This window comes from Setaria italica, chromosome I, assembly GCF_000263155.2.
Source record: "Setaria italica strain Yugu1 chromosome I, Setaria_italica_v2.0, whole genome shotgun sequence".
In the NCBI taxonomy this organism is placed as follows: Eukaryota; Viridiplantae; Streptophyta; class Magnoliopsida; order Poales; family Poaceae; genus Setaria; species Setaria italica.
In genome coordinates this window covers 39,689,316-39,703,344 of record NC_028450.1, presented here as the reverse complement: position 1 = coordinate 39,703,344, position 14,029 = coordinate 39,689,316, and the positions used below count along the sequence as shown (strand labels likewise).

The 14,029-nt window shown below is 49.5% G+C and overlaps 2 protein-coding genes and 1 pseudogene across 2 annotated transcripts; all 3 read right to left on the bottom strand.

Moving 5' to 3' along the window:
- Window positions 1-616: 616 nt before the first annotated feature.
- On the bottom strand, window positions 617-1,636 carry LOC101781807 (putative protein phosphatase 2C 23). The gene has a single exon (XM_012845692.1). It carries the CDS (start codon window positions 1,634-1,636, stop codon window positions 617-619), a length of 1,020 nt encoding a protein of 339 aa, XP_012701146.1.
- Window positions 1,637-6,742: 5,106 nt separating this feature from the next.
- Window positions 6,743-9,425, bottom strand: LOC101776660 (subtilisin-like protease SBT1.4). Its single transcript, XM_004954056.3, has one exon. The coding sequence runs from the start codon at window positions 9,303-9,305 to the stop codon at window positions 6,975-6,977; it is 2,331 nt and encodes a 776-aa protein (XP_004954113.1). The 5' UTR covers window positions 9,306-9,425; the 3' UTR covers window positions 6,743-6,974.
- A 1,703-nt stretch (window positions 9,426-11,128) lies between these two features.
- Window positions 11,129-13,788, bottom strand: LOC101776260 (annotated as a pseudogene).
- Between the last annotated feature and the right edge of the window lie 241 nt (window positions 13,789-14,029).

Below are 14,029 nucleotides of genomic sequence, written 5' to 3'. Positions count from 1 at the left end.
ATTCTCCCAATATGATAGTTGGATTGGGAAAAAGGAGACTGCTGGAGATGCTCTTATATATGATGGGAAAAAAGTCGTACCCGAGCTAAAATAATTCATAGAAATATTTGGTGTCTAAAATAATATATACTCACATGAAAAGTGCATTTTCCTACTTTTCTTAAAAGTGGTCGAAATTGTGCATTATCCTTATTTTTAGTTAGTAGTGTTATTATGTAATCTACTAGCAGATTATCCCAGCATAGACCTATTAACTTCAATACATGTGCACTATTATACGAAAGTTGCTGAATGCAAATAGGAATGTTTTGCGTGGTGGTTGAGTGCAGTGCTTTTCCTTTTTTTTTCTCTCTCTTTTGGAGAGAAAGTGAATCATGCTGCATACATACATTTAAATTTCTCAAGGCTCTAGCCTCTGGATGGGCAAAGGAGTAAAATTGACATCTTTCTACCTTTTTTTTTTCCGAAAAATCTGAGTGTATTTTGTGGGCACAACGTCCCACATACAAACATGTAAGCTGCAATATACGTACTGGATAGCTTTCGTTTAGATGGTCAGGAGAGATTACCTTTCCCATTGCGTAACTCTGGCCAAACGAAGCTCAACTCTCTGCAATCACGAGTCCAATGGAACAACGAACGCGACAAGAACGGTAATGTCGTCGGGCTTCCCCATGCGTAATCGCCTTGAGCTTGATTGATTTGACCTCTCGTAAGCGACGCCGGCGATGATGTCCGCCATATTCTTAGGCGAGAAGCCAAGCTTTGTGCCCATCTGCACGGCGCGCTCCAGCTGCTCGTCGAGCACGTTGTCGAACAGCCCGTCCGTCCCGGCCACCACGACGTCGCCGGCCCTCACCGCGACTTGCCCCACCACCGCATCGACGACGCTGTCGCTGCGTTCGCCCACGGCGCTGAGCTGAAACGGTGGGTCGTTGAAGGAGAAGAGGTGCTCTTTCCGCCGGGCAGGGGTGGAGGAGAAGTGAAGCTTCGATCGCGAGGTGCGGGAGAGATGCCGTTGCGGCGTCGACAGGAACACGATCTTGCTGCCACGGAGCACGGCGAAGGCGCTGTCGCCGATGTACGCCCACGCTAGAGCGTTGCCGGCGGCGAGCGACAGGATGACCGCCGTCGACGCCCCGGGCGCGCCTGCCGCGGCCGTCTTTTCATAGGCGCGTTCCAGCAGCGCGTGAGGGCAGACGGGCGTGCCGGGCTCCAAACCGGCAACCTCCGCGGAGGCGCTCGCCATGAGGCCGCGAGAGAACGCACCGGCGTCCACGCCGGCGTCCATGTACTGACCGACGCCGTCCGCCACGCCGAAGGCGCCGGCTATGGCGTCCCCGAAGTGCGCGTCGTGGTCGTGCAACGGCACGTAGCATGACCCCCATTCGATCCTCAGGCCCGACGCCGCGACGTCGGGATCGGCGGGGCCACGGTCACCGCCGTCCTCCGTTGCCAGCGGCTGCAACAGGGAGATGGCAAAGTCGGCGACGTCGTCGTCCTCGCCGGGAGCCGGCGGGGGAGACACTCGGTGGAGCCCTAATGCGACGCGGATGGCGTCGGGGATTCGGCCGTCAATGTCGCTGAGGGTTTGGTGGATCTGCTCTAGATTCTCCATTGTTGTCGTTGTTGTCATGGTCGCCTCACCTCGATGGTTTGATCTGTTCACGATATATTAGTTATTGAAGGCCATGTATTCCAATTTATTAGCTAGGGTTAGTGATTTGGGGGCTTTTCCATGGTTCTTGGAGAATCAAGAAAGCCCATCTCAGTAAGTCTCAAAACAGAATGTTTCAATGGAAATTTCCAACCAGGCCCTAAATAGCTCACCTTATTATCACCCAAGACTTCCTTTACCGGGCTGAGCAATTATATCCAGGCCCAATTGTTTCTGATCTGAACAGCTCCAAAAAGAAACTGAGAAAGAAATGGCCCAGCCGGTCGCTCCACTTGTAAACCATCCGGAGCGGGAGCAAGAGACAAATGGCAAGAGTGAATAGATTGCTGCATTGATCTCATGAAGTCTGTACATGTATATACATGGTGAAGGGGCATAATGAAGGGATATGTCCATTAGGACATGTAACCACCCACACTCTTTGGAATTAGATCACATGGTAAATATTCTCTAGCACTCCCCCTTATCAATTCCAGCTTCATTTGATCATCCTTTAGTTATGTTGATAATTCCTCCATGAAAAATTTTGTGGGAAAAAACTGAGAAATATATGTATGTAAATATATACCAGGTGAACTCCTCAAAACCCAGTGGGAAAAATAAGGAGTAGAACCATGGTACATTATTGTTCCATAGAGACCTCCATGAGAGAAGCTCAAAGTATAGTTAAAAAACAACGGTATGTCTGTAGCCATCATCTCTAAAAACCCCTGTGGGGGGAATAACGATAAGACACATAGTTTATGATGATATTTCTCCAAGATAATCTTGTCAGAAAATCGAAGAAATATATAGATATATCAGGTAAACTCCTCAAAAACCCAATGGGAAAAATAAGGAGAAAAGCCATGATATATTGTTGCTCCATTTGAACTCATGTGAGTTAAACTCATAATCTAGTTCAAAAGAACAACAACTATTCATAAAGTATCATCCTCAAAAATCCCGGCGGGACAAAATAAATGATATGACATAAGACCTTGTGTCAAAGTAGCCTCATTAAAAACTTTGAATGAGAAACTCAGAAAAGGGAAAAACTCGTACGAAGAAAAGAGCACTACATGATGTAGAAACAAGTTATGGATCAAAAGAGGGTACTCCCCCTAATACCTGCAAATCACTAAGTTATCCCATACCAATCTCTTAAACACATTTGAAAATGTGGAGTAAGGTAGGGACTATGTAAATAATCTATAGGATTATCAAAATACTTAGTTTGCAAAATGTTTATTTCCTAATTATAAGGATAAATTATTTCTTGGGGCTAAATGCATAGTAACATTGAGCCTCACATAACTTGTATCCATCTGAACAACACAAAGTGATATTATCTTCATTGATAATATGGTTAGTGATTAGTAGAACCACAACCACCACATAGCCTTAGTATGTGGTTTATCATTCTGCAAAAGCCACATGCAATGTTGCTATAGAATGATTGGTGTAAGTGACCACTAATATCTGTTGATAGATATCCATGAAATGGTAGGTCCAACTTACAAGTACATGAAGCATGTCAGTGATCCGGCACTCTGGGGATCTTATATAGACAACCAATATCAGTATATCCAATCATAACCAGATCATGAGTTCCATTAAAGAACATGACATGATCTCATGTGCTATTAGCTAGCAAATCATTGCAAAAATAATATCCGACCAGGTGCTCTTGCAAGATAAATTAGCACATCTCATGGTATGAGAGAATCAAACAACCATAAGTAATATGGATATGATTCTTTTATATTAAATTTCTTCAATATATTTTGGATATAGACAACTTCATATTCAAGATTGTTGATAGAAGAGATTTTGAATTGAAAATCTCAACACGAGATTTGGTTCAATTCATATCCTCCATCTCGAACTCCGTCAATAAGTAATGTATGTTTAAAAACATGCAGCAGACACATACACTAAACATACAATTATTCGTGTATCCCTTCGAAAGCAGGAATTCACTAGGTCGATTGTACCACATTCAACCAGGATGCTTTTAAGCCATGAAGTGACTTTCTAAGCATTACACAATATATGTTGCAATTTGTGTTTGGGGATAAGGTATTTGGATTCCTCCCGGACTCCACAAATATACCATAATCCAGTGACTACATAGGTATATGTTGTCATCACATCTATCAACTGCATAGATAGATGATTTTTACTGCCCATAAGTATAATATCAAAAATATATGACTCATAGTATAGGAGAATAGATAGTTTTGAAATAATGCTTGGGCTTGCGTAAAACCCTTGTTGCTACTAGCCTTGCTTCTCACCACCATATTGTTTACAAATCTGAAAACAACTTTGTATCTAGTGAATATACCATGAAGCGTTGGAAATAGTCCAAACACTTTTTTTAGGTGAGCAAGGCTATCTCTGTTTCATTGCGTCACTCTACAAGGTCTAGTTTGAGCACGGAGGTGCTCTGCCATGGCCATGGTATATTGAATCACTTGAAATGCATATACAATATGCTGAGAAGTAAGTGTCGACACATGTAGCTATTTAAGAAGTAAGTGTCGACACATGTAGCCTTTAAATAGCATAATTCTCCACTTGACATGATGTCTATATCTTATGCACCCTTATGATTCATCATGACTTCCCAAAACAAGAATCAGGAGCTTCCGATATCCCAGCTTCAGTATTGTGCACCACTGAGCTAGGTCATGAATGCCTTCCATTCACAGAATAATCAGAATCCTTTAGGTGTCTACCAATCGTAGGTTGGTTGCCAACGAAAGGTTGATCTGCATTTACTATCTTAGAAGGTCTAGGCTTCAGTTGCTTGCAAGCAGCTTAATCCCAATGTAATTTATGGTCATACTTCTCCCCCTCTTATTTACAACAGTGGTTGCAATAGGGAGTTGAATGGTTTTACATGATATCACCACTCTTTTCTGGCACTACATAGGATTAGTAAGATTTTATGACACCTCATAGTAAATGCATATGGCACTTGATTCACAATTTGTTGTAAATCATTAAACCGGAAGGTTCAGCTTTAGTACGGGATCCTAAGCCTGAAATGCTTAATACATTCTAATAAATTTCCGGGCATTCTTTTTGGTAATACCTGAAAATGCTCATGATTAAAATATAGCTAGCGTACGGGGTATAAATAGATCCTCATAAAGAGGTTCTAAATGATCGACAGAGAGTGAAATCTCACATAGATCTCCAGTTTCCTGTTTGCCCATAGATGTACGCTATGGTGGTGAGATTGGGATATTTTAGAAGAAAAACACACCCAATGTACGCAAATGGGAAATATTTTATGGATTCCCATGTACTAAAAGTATAGGGAACTGATAAGTGCAGTTAATCACAAGTTAGGAGTGTGTAAAACTACCTGATTGCAATAAATATGTTGGAAACAACAATTCATTATTAAATTATATATGAAACATAACAAACATTATACAAATTTCATTAAACTCAATTGTTGCTGAAAATTTAGATAAAAATACACAAATTTAAATTTCAGACCCAAACAACATGATATACTACGACAAACTCAATTGTTGCTGAATGTTTAAATAGAAATACACAAATTTAAAGTTCAGACCTAAACAATATGATACACTACGACAAGCTCATATGTTGCTGAAAGTTTAGATAGAAATACACAAATTTAAATTTTAGATCCAAACAACATGATACACTACGACAAACCATCTATTGAGTACTATCTAGGAGGACTTTAAGCATCCATGGGCGGCGAAGACAAAGGTTTCGCTGACCTAGCTCATCTTGTAGTTTATTTGTGTCTTCTGCGATGGCAGTACTCAGTAGACCTGAAACCCCAAGGCTGACAGTGGAGCATAATGACCACCAAAAGGAGGTTCTTGACCTGCCGCAACAACATCTTCATGACATCTTTCCAAATAATGAAGCATTGCTCTCTCCCACGTACTCATTTTCTTTGGTTTATCATAAAGGCCAACTATGGTTTTCCCCTTGCTACGAGAGGAACGACGATCGTCCCCACCATCGCCACTACCTCCAGCAGCAATAGTCATCTCTATATACTATAATTTATTTAGCTCATATTTGCAAATTACTAAACTATGAACAAACTATATTTTTTCCCCATAATTTATTTAGCTAAAATATAACATATAAATGAAAAATTTCTCCATTGTAGCTTATTTTAAAAATGACTAATTAAATACCTTTATTTCATCTTATTATCTCTATGTATCACAATTTATCTCGCTCATATTTGCAAATGACTAAAATATGAACAAATATATTTTTCGCCATAATTTATTTAGCTCATATTTGTAAAGGACTAAACTATGAAATTATTCCTCTAACCTCGTATCAATTTCTTTAACTAATATGAAACATAACATCCAAAAATTGTAGTTTATTCTAAAAATCACAAATATGAGCTGTAAATAACACATGCATATAAATGAAAATTTTCTCCATTGTACCTTATTCTAAAATCACAAATTGCTCTATCTCTAAAGTATAAAACTTAGTATACTAACCATATATCAAGGGAGGATGAAGTTTCTAACCTTTAGAACACTTGAAATTCGAGTGAAATCCCCACGAAATGGTCAAAAATCAAGCAGCACCTCCCCCTATTTGCCATGAATGGATGAAGCCCGAGCTAGAGAAAAGGGCTCGGGCAGGAGGAAGAAGATGCCTAATTTATAGGAGGGAAGTTAGTACCTGCTGGGGGCTCCAACCGGTACTAAAGTTCACCCATTAGTACCACCCGGTACTAAAGGCCCTCAGACACATTAGTACCGGATCAAAAACCAACCGGTACTAAGTTTCGGGACGAATGCTGAGTTTTCCAGTAGTGTATATATACACGGTGAAGGGGCACCACGAAGAGGCCTGTCCATTAGAATATTTAACCGCCCACACCCTTTGAAATTAAATCACACGGTTCTCTAACACGGATCAAAATCAGCTCTGATTCATCAAATATGTTCCGAAGGAGTTATATTACTTACCGGAGGTTGAGATCAGAGATGGACCTCATCCCAGCTGACACGTGCAATATTTCAAAAATTTGTCAGTAGTTGACATCTCAAAGAAGAGAAGTATACTTGGTTACTTGCATTATACTATCGTCAACTTGAACGTGATGTGTACTGTTTTTTTCAGATTATCAACAAAGGCAGTTGAGAAGTGAAAGTCCAAATGATAAGTTATACAACTTGTTGGTGGAATGGAGAAGGGATGAAACTAGGCAACTTATTTGTTAATTCAACCTAAAACAAACAACACAGGCGCGCACAAGTTTAGATTGGTTGCTCCGATCGGATCACATCGCCGCCACTTGTTGGCTCGCCGGCCAGGTGATGGCAATGGGGCTCGTCACCTTGTGCTTCCCGTCACTCCACACGATGGACCCGAACGTGTACTTCTCGGTCACGCTTCCCTGCTGCGCCGCGAATGTGATTGCGTACTCCTGCGTCTTCTGCGTCGCGCTGAACTGCAGCGTCGGAGGCTCCACCGTGACGCGCACGCCAGCCGGGCTGGTCACGCTGGCCGTGTACGTGGCCATGGCGTTGCTCCCGACGTTGCGCACGACGCGGCGCTGCGTGACCTTGCCATCGCCGGAGCTGAACACCACCGAGAACGCCGGGTAGTTGTGGTCGCCCACAGAGCCCGAGCGCTTCGAGCAGTCGGTCACCGAGCCGTCTCTCGTCAAAACGGCGATCTGCTTGGCGGTGTAACCGAGCGCGCACAGGAAAGAGATGTAGTCGTCGGTGCCGGCGTCGTACACCAGGCCTGGGTCTACAGCGCAGTTGGGGTCCACATGGCCGGCCCCGCGCACGAACGGCGTGGACGCCTCGCCGGTCGACATGTCCTTGATGATGTCGCCGGCGTTGTCCACGTTATACGCGGTGGTCATCAGCGCGGACTTTATGGCGGCGGGGCTCCACTCCGGGTGCGCCTGCCGGAGCAGAGCGGCGATGCCGCTCACGTGCGGGCACGACATGGACGTGCCGGAGATGATGTTGAACTTCACTCGCCTGGTGTCGCTGTCGAGCTCCGATGGTGAGTTCTCGCCGGTCCAGGCAGCCAGGATGTCCACTCCAGGGGCGGTGACGTCCGGTTTGAAGATCTCCGGCGCGATGAAGTTCGGGCCGCGGCTGGAAAAGGAAGCCATTCTTGGAGAAGACGGCGTCCGGCCGATGACAGTGCCTTGGAACACGATCGTCGCAACGGGGGACGCGTTCGTTCTTATGTAGTTCTTGATCTTCTCGGCAGCGGCGAACGTGACGGCCGTCGCGGGAAGGACGTGAGCGGTAGCCAAGGCCTGCTCGCCGAACGCTTTGCTGCTTACTAGGATTGCTCCGGCTCCTCTGGCAAGTTTCACGGCTTCTCCTTTAGCTGCTCGACCGTTCACGCCGGGGTCGCACACCACGATCTTCCCGGCGACCGTGCTGGTGTTCAGCTTGCCAGATTCACAGACGCTTGAGCCCACGTCCCCTCCATAGACTAACGCTATCTTGCTTGGGCCGAGGGGCATGCCGGCATAGAGGGAGGTGCCGGTGAAGGTCTCACCGTTGCCGAGGACGATGTTCGCTGGGAACTGGCGGTTGATGGTTGACGCGCCGACCGTCAGGATCCACGGCGCGACGTTGACAGCGGTGAACTCGCCGGGGCCGGCGTTGCCCGCAGAGGCGGAGACCACTATGCCCTTGCGGACGGCGCTGAACGCTCCCACGGCCGTGGTGTCGCTATAAAACTGTGGCGCCCTGCCGACGGCGCCGAGCGAGACGGAGATGACGTTGACACCGTCCTTGATGGCCTCGTCAAATGCCATGAGGATGTCAGAGTACGTGCATCCCCTTGTCCAGCACGCCTTGTAGGCGGCAATGCGCGCGCCCGGCGCCATGCCGACGGCTTTGCCTTTTGCGTAGTCGAAGAAGGCGGCGTCCGCCACGGCAGAGCCCGCGGCCGTGGACGAGGTGTGCGTGCCGTGGCCGTTGGTGTCGAGCGGCGACCTGGACTCAGTCTCCTCAATCACCCCTCCGTGCGCAGCCTCGTACCCCAGGTTGAAGAACTTGGCGCCGACGAGCTTGTTGTTGCAGTACGCGGATGCGTTGAACGCCGGCGTCGAGACGCAGCGGCCGCGGAACGTGCTGGGCGGCGGCGGCAGCGACGGGTCCGCGGCGAACGACGCGCGGTCCTTGGGGTACACGCCAGTGTCGATGATGCCTATCACGACGTCCGTGGCGCCGCCGGACGCCGGGAGCAGCCCGGACGACGCCGAGAGGCCAAGGAACGACGGCGTCAGCGTGGTGTGCAGCTGGTGCGTCGCGTCGGGCACGACCGCGAGCACGGAATCCTGGGAGGCGAGGTGCGCGGCCTGGCGCTCCGTGAGCCGCGCCGCGAAGCCCGTCGCGGCGTGCGCGTACGAGTAGAGCAGCCTCGGCGCAGGGCCTGCGGGGAGGTGGCCGCGCAGGAAGGAGCGGTACGCGCTGGAAAGCACGCGGGGGCGTGACGACCGTGGCGCGTGCGCCGGCGCGACGTGAACAATGTAGGTGGACAGGGCCTCCGCTTCAGACTCTGCGTCCGCCGTCGCCACCGCCCCGGCAACAGTGAGCAGGAGGCAGAACACCCATGCTCGTCTTGCCATCATCGGGGCTCCGAGAGGTGTAGGTGTTTGAGCTGTGGTGGACTTGGGGGGTCGGAGGCGCCAATAAGTAGGTGAGCTGATCAGGGCCGCGCCTGCTGCGGTTTGGTGTCTGCAACTAAAGCCAGCTTGAGGGTCAGATCAACACGGCATCATGTGAGAGAACGGAAGCTGATGGATCCAAATCTGAGAACAAACTTTGCCTGTCGTACCCGTTCTGAATATTGTAAGAGAAAACCCGGCATCTAGCTGTTTCGGATTACCGCAAGTGGCCATCGTTGCTTCCAGGGAAGCACGACCTGCGCGCGATGCCTTGGTGTCTGAAGATTTCTTAAACATGTCCAATGATCTTGTTTGTATTTTAATCAATTGGAATCACACCCGGTTGCTCTGACTTAAAAAATTTCTGACGGCTAAAAAGATATAGTGTCTTTGTTAAAAAAAAAAGGAATTAGACTGCACGATGTGCTTAAACTGTTCTAGCAGGAGGGCAGTATTATTCATCAAAATACAATGTCAAGAAGCCTCGCTGGTTAGGATGTAAACGTGTTGATCTAAAACATATTCTGCTCAACTACTTGGTTTATTTTTTTAAAACTTAATTAGCACTAACTCGTTTTGTATATGTCGTTTTGGTTAGCAGGTCGTCCCGCCCCAGTCCACTCGCATCGATATTCGCTATGACCTAACCAAACATCTCTAGACCTGTTTGTCTTCACTCTTAATTTTCTTCAGAGTCACAACACGCAAGGAACAGGACAGAACAAAATGTGTATTGTAGTTGGCCCTTTAAATCGAAGTGGACTACCAATCGGTGGCGGAGAAGGTAAACTATTAATGGTGGTCCTGAGGAGGACCTTCAACCTAATTCAAAGCTGAAACCTGCAGGACTCTTCTAAATGCGACATTTCAGGGTGGTGGCAAAAGAGGGGACAAATCCCTACGCTAAGAAAAAAAAACAGAGAGAAGAAGTTCCTTAAAGAATTCCATTTGAACTCACTCACAAAATGTTGACTCGATTTATCAGTCACCAAACTATTCAAAACTAGATCAAATACCCTGCGCTACAAAATACTTAAAAATTTTCACGATTCTTTTCATGTGTTAGAAGCATATGACACTTTAACCCTCAAAATATGAAAAAATATGACAAAAACCATGGAAAAATATCAAAATATTTTTGTAACAAATGCTATGAGTTCATGTACTGTCCAAGAAAATATAAACCTGAAACACAGATCGTGGAAGATGTACCCAAAAAAAAATTCATTAGGTAGTGAATTGGATAGTTTAGGTGCAGAAATTGCGTCAACATTTTGTATAAAACTCTAAATAGGCAAGGTGAGTTTTTGAGGTATAAACCTTAAGCTAGTATAAGTGACTTGCAAATGGTACAATTTGTAAGCACGTGCATATAGGTTGTAATTATATATAACTCATTATCTGGAAAAAAAAAATCTCAAAATCTGTTGACCCAACCTCACACGGGTGCTCATAGGGGAAAAAGTGTGCAAGCAAACGTTAATAGAAGTGATTGTGCATGCATATATGGGTGTCTCTGTCTGCATTGGTTTTTGAAAAAAAAACATCTCATTTTCTAAAATAACCTGTGATGCAAGTAACGCTTTACGTGCACATTTTGCACTGCCGCCTGCTGCCCATCCGACGGACGACGGGAGGAAAGGCATAGCTCACGGCCTGTGACGGCCCAGAGCGTGGAAGGTGCTCGGCCCAAGAAACATGTTAATTTTTTTAAAAAATTGTTCACATTTTTTTCAGTCTTGGAAATAAATTTATTGAACACAAAACCATAGGCAAACAAAAAAGTATGAACACAAGCTTGAAAGGAAATGATCAAGCAAGCCATTTACGTTGCTGACTTATAAAGCATGAATCGAGTGAAAAGGGAAAAAATCGTCGGGAAATGATGAAGCAAGACGCGCTAAATCCACTTGAACGGCAATGACGAGCAGCAACGAATTCCAGAACACGATCCTGCGACGGAAGAGTGCTGAAGCAAGGCAGCTTATTGAAACAGACAAGCACGGCAGGCAACCAGGCAGCTAGCTCATCGAACACGATCATCACATCGCCGCCGCTCGGGGCGCCGGCCAGGGCCAGGTGATGGCGATGGGGCTCGTCACCTTGTGCTCTCCGTCGCTCCACACGATGGACCCGAACGTGTACTTGTCGGCCACGCTCCCCTCTCCTCGCGCCATGAAGGTGATCTCGTACTGCTGCGTCTTCTGCGCCGCGCTGAACCGTAGCTTCCGTGGCTTCACCATGACGCGCACGCCTGCCGGCACACTGACGCTGGGCGTGTACTTCGCCTCGACGTTGCTGCCCACATTGCGCACGACACGGCGCTGGGTAACCTCGCCGTTGGTGGAGTTGAATACCGCCGAGAAGGCAGGGTAGTTGTGGTCGCCGGCGGAGGCCGTGCGCGTCGAGCAGTCCACAGCCGGGTCGTCCTTCGTCTTGAACACAGCAATCTGCTCGGTGGTGTAGCCGAGCGCGCACAGGAAGGAGAAGTAGTCGTCGGCACCGGCGTCGTAGACAAGGCCTGGGTCGACGGCGCGGTTGGGTTCCACGTGGCCGGCCCCGCGCACGAACGGCGTGGACGCCTTGCCGGTCGACATGTCCTTGATGATGTCGCCGGCGTTGTCCAAGTTGTACGCGGTGGTCATCAGGGCCGACTTAATGGCGGCGGGGCTCCAGTCCGGGTGCGCCTGCCGGAGCAGCGCCGCGATGCCGCTCACGTGCGGGCACGACATGGACGTGCCGGAGATGATGTTGTACTTCACTCGCCTCGGGTCGCTGTCGAGCTGCGACGGCGAGTTCTCGCCGGTCCACGCGGCCAGGATGTCGACGCCAGGGGCGGTGACGTCCGGCTTCAGGATCTCCGGCGCCCAGCGGTTCGGTCCCCTGCTCGAAAAGGACGCCATTCTTGGAGAAGAAGGCGTCTGGCCCACGACGGTGCCTTGGAACTTGATCGTCGCGACGGGGGATGCATTCGACCTTATGTAATTCTTGATTTTCTCGGCGTCGGTAAACACGACGGCAGTTGCAGGGAGGATGTGAGCCGTAGTCATGGCCTGTTCGCCAAACTCTTTGCTGCTGACGAGGATTGTTCCGGCGCCACCGGCGAGTTTGACAGCCTCACCCTTTGCTGCTCGGCCATTGACGCCGGGGTCGCACACCACAATCTTCCCGGCGACCAAGCTGGCTTTGAGCTTCCCGGCTTCGCAGACGTTTGAGCCCACGTCCCCGCCGTATACTAGCGGTAACATGGCTTCACCGAGGGGCACGCCGGCGTAGATTGAAGTGCCGGTGAAGGTCTCGCCATTGCCGAGAACGACGCTCGCTGGGAAATGGCGGTCGATGGTTGACGCGCCAACCGTCAAGATCCAGGGCGCGATATTGACGGCGGTGAACTCGCCGGGGCCGAAGTTCCCTGAAGATGCAGAGACGACGATGCCTCTGCGGACGGCTCTGAACGCACCGATGGCCGTGTTGTCCTTGTAAAACTTGGGCGCCTTGGGGGGGCCGAGTGAGACGGAGATGACGTCGACCCCGTCGGCGATGGCCGCTTCAAACGCCATGAGGTGTCGGAGTCAGTGCATCCTTTTGTCCAGCACGGTTTATAGGCGGCGATGCGCGCGCCCGGGGCCATGCCAATGGCTTTGCCTTTGGCGTAGCTGAAGAAGGCGGCGTCCGCGCCGGCAGAGCCGGCGGCGGTGGAGGCGGTGTGCGTGCCGTGGCCGATGGTGTCGAGCGGCGACTTGGACTCCTTTGTCTCATTAAGGCGGCCGTGCGCTGCCTCGTACCCCTGGTAGAAGAACCTGGCGCCGACGAGCTTGTTGTTGCAGTAGGCGGAGGCGTTGAAGGACGGCGTCGAGACGCAGGTGCCCTGGAACTTGCGGGGCGGCAGCGGCAGCGACGCGTCGGCGACGAAGGACGCGCGGTCCTTGGGGTAGATGCCGCTGTCGATGACGCCGATCACGACGTCCGTGGCGCCGTTGGACCTCGGGAGGAGCCCCGACGAGTGCGAGAGGCCAAGGAAGGAGGGCGTCCGCGTGGTCTGCAGCTGCTGCGTCGCGTCGGGCACGATCGCGAGGACGGAGCGCTGGGACGCGAGGTGCGCGGCCTGGCGCTCCGTCAGCCGCGCCGCGAATCCCGTGGCGGCGTGCGCGTACGAGTAGAGCAGCCTCGGCGCTGGGCGCGAGATGCCTGCGGGGAGGCTGTCGCGGAGGAAGGTGGTGTACGCGCGGGCGAGCAAGCGCGGTCGCGACGACGGCCGCGGCGCATGCTCCTCCGCGACGTGAACGATGTAGGAGGAATGGGCCTCCGTTTCGGCCGCGGCCGCCGCGGCAGTGACGGCGGCGAGCAGGACGCACAACACCCCGACTAGCCTGGCCATTATTGCTATGTGAGTGTGAGATGTGCGGTGCCGGCTTCGTGAGACGTTGGCGCTAAAAAGAAGGCGAGCCGTTTAGGATAGTTTGTGGTCTGATTGGTTTCCTTGCACCACCTCGGATACGAGCTCCCCGCATACGACCTCGAGCTGATTGGTTACCTGGACTAGGTGCTGGGCCTGGCTGATTGGTTACTGGACTAGGCTTGCTGCGTGCAAAAAGCGTCGTGGAGCCTGGCTCCTGCGGTGCGGCCGAAACCTTCGGGCCTGTTTTCTTCCACTTGCTAAACTTTAGCACCCGTCACATCGAATGTTT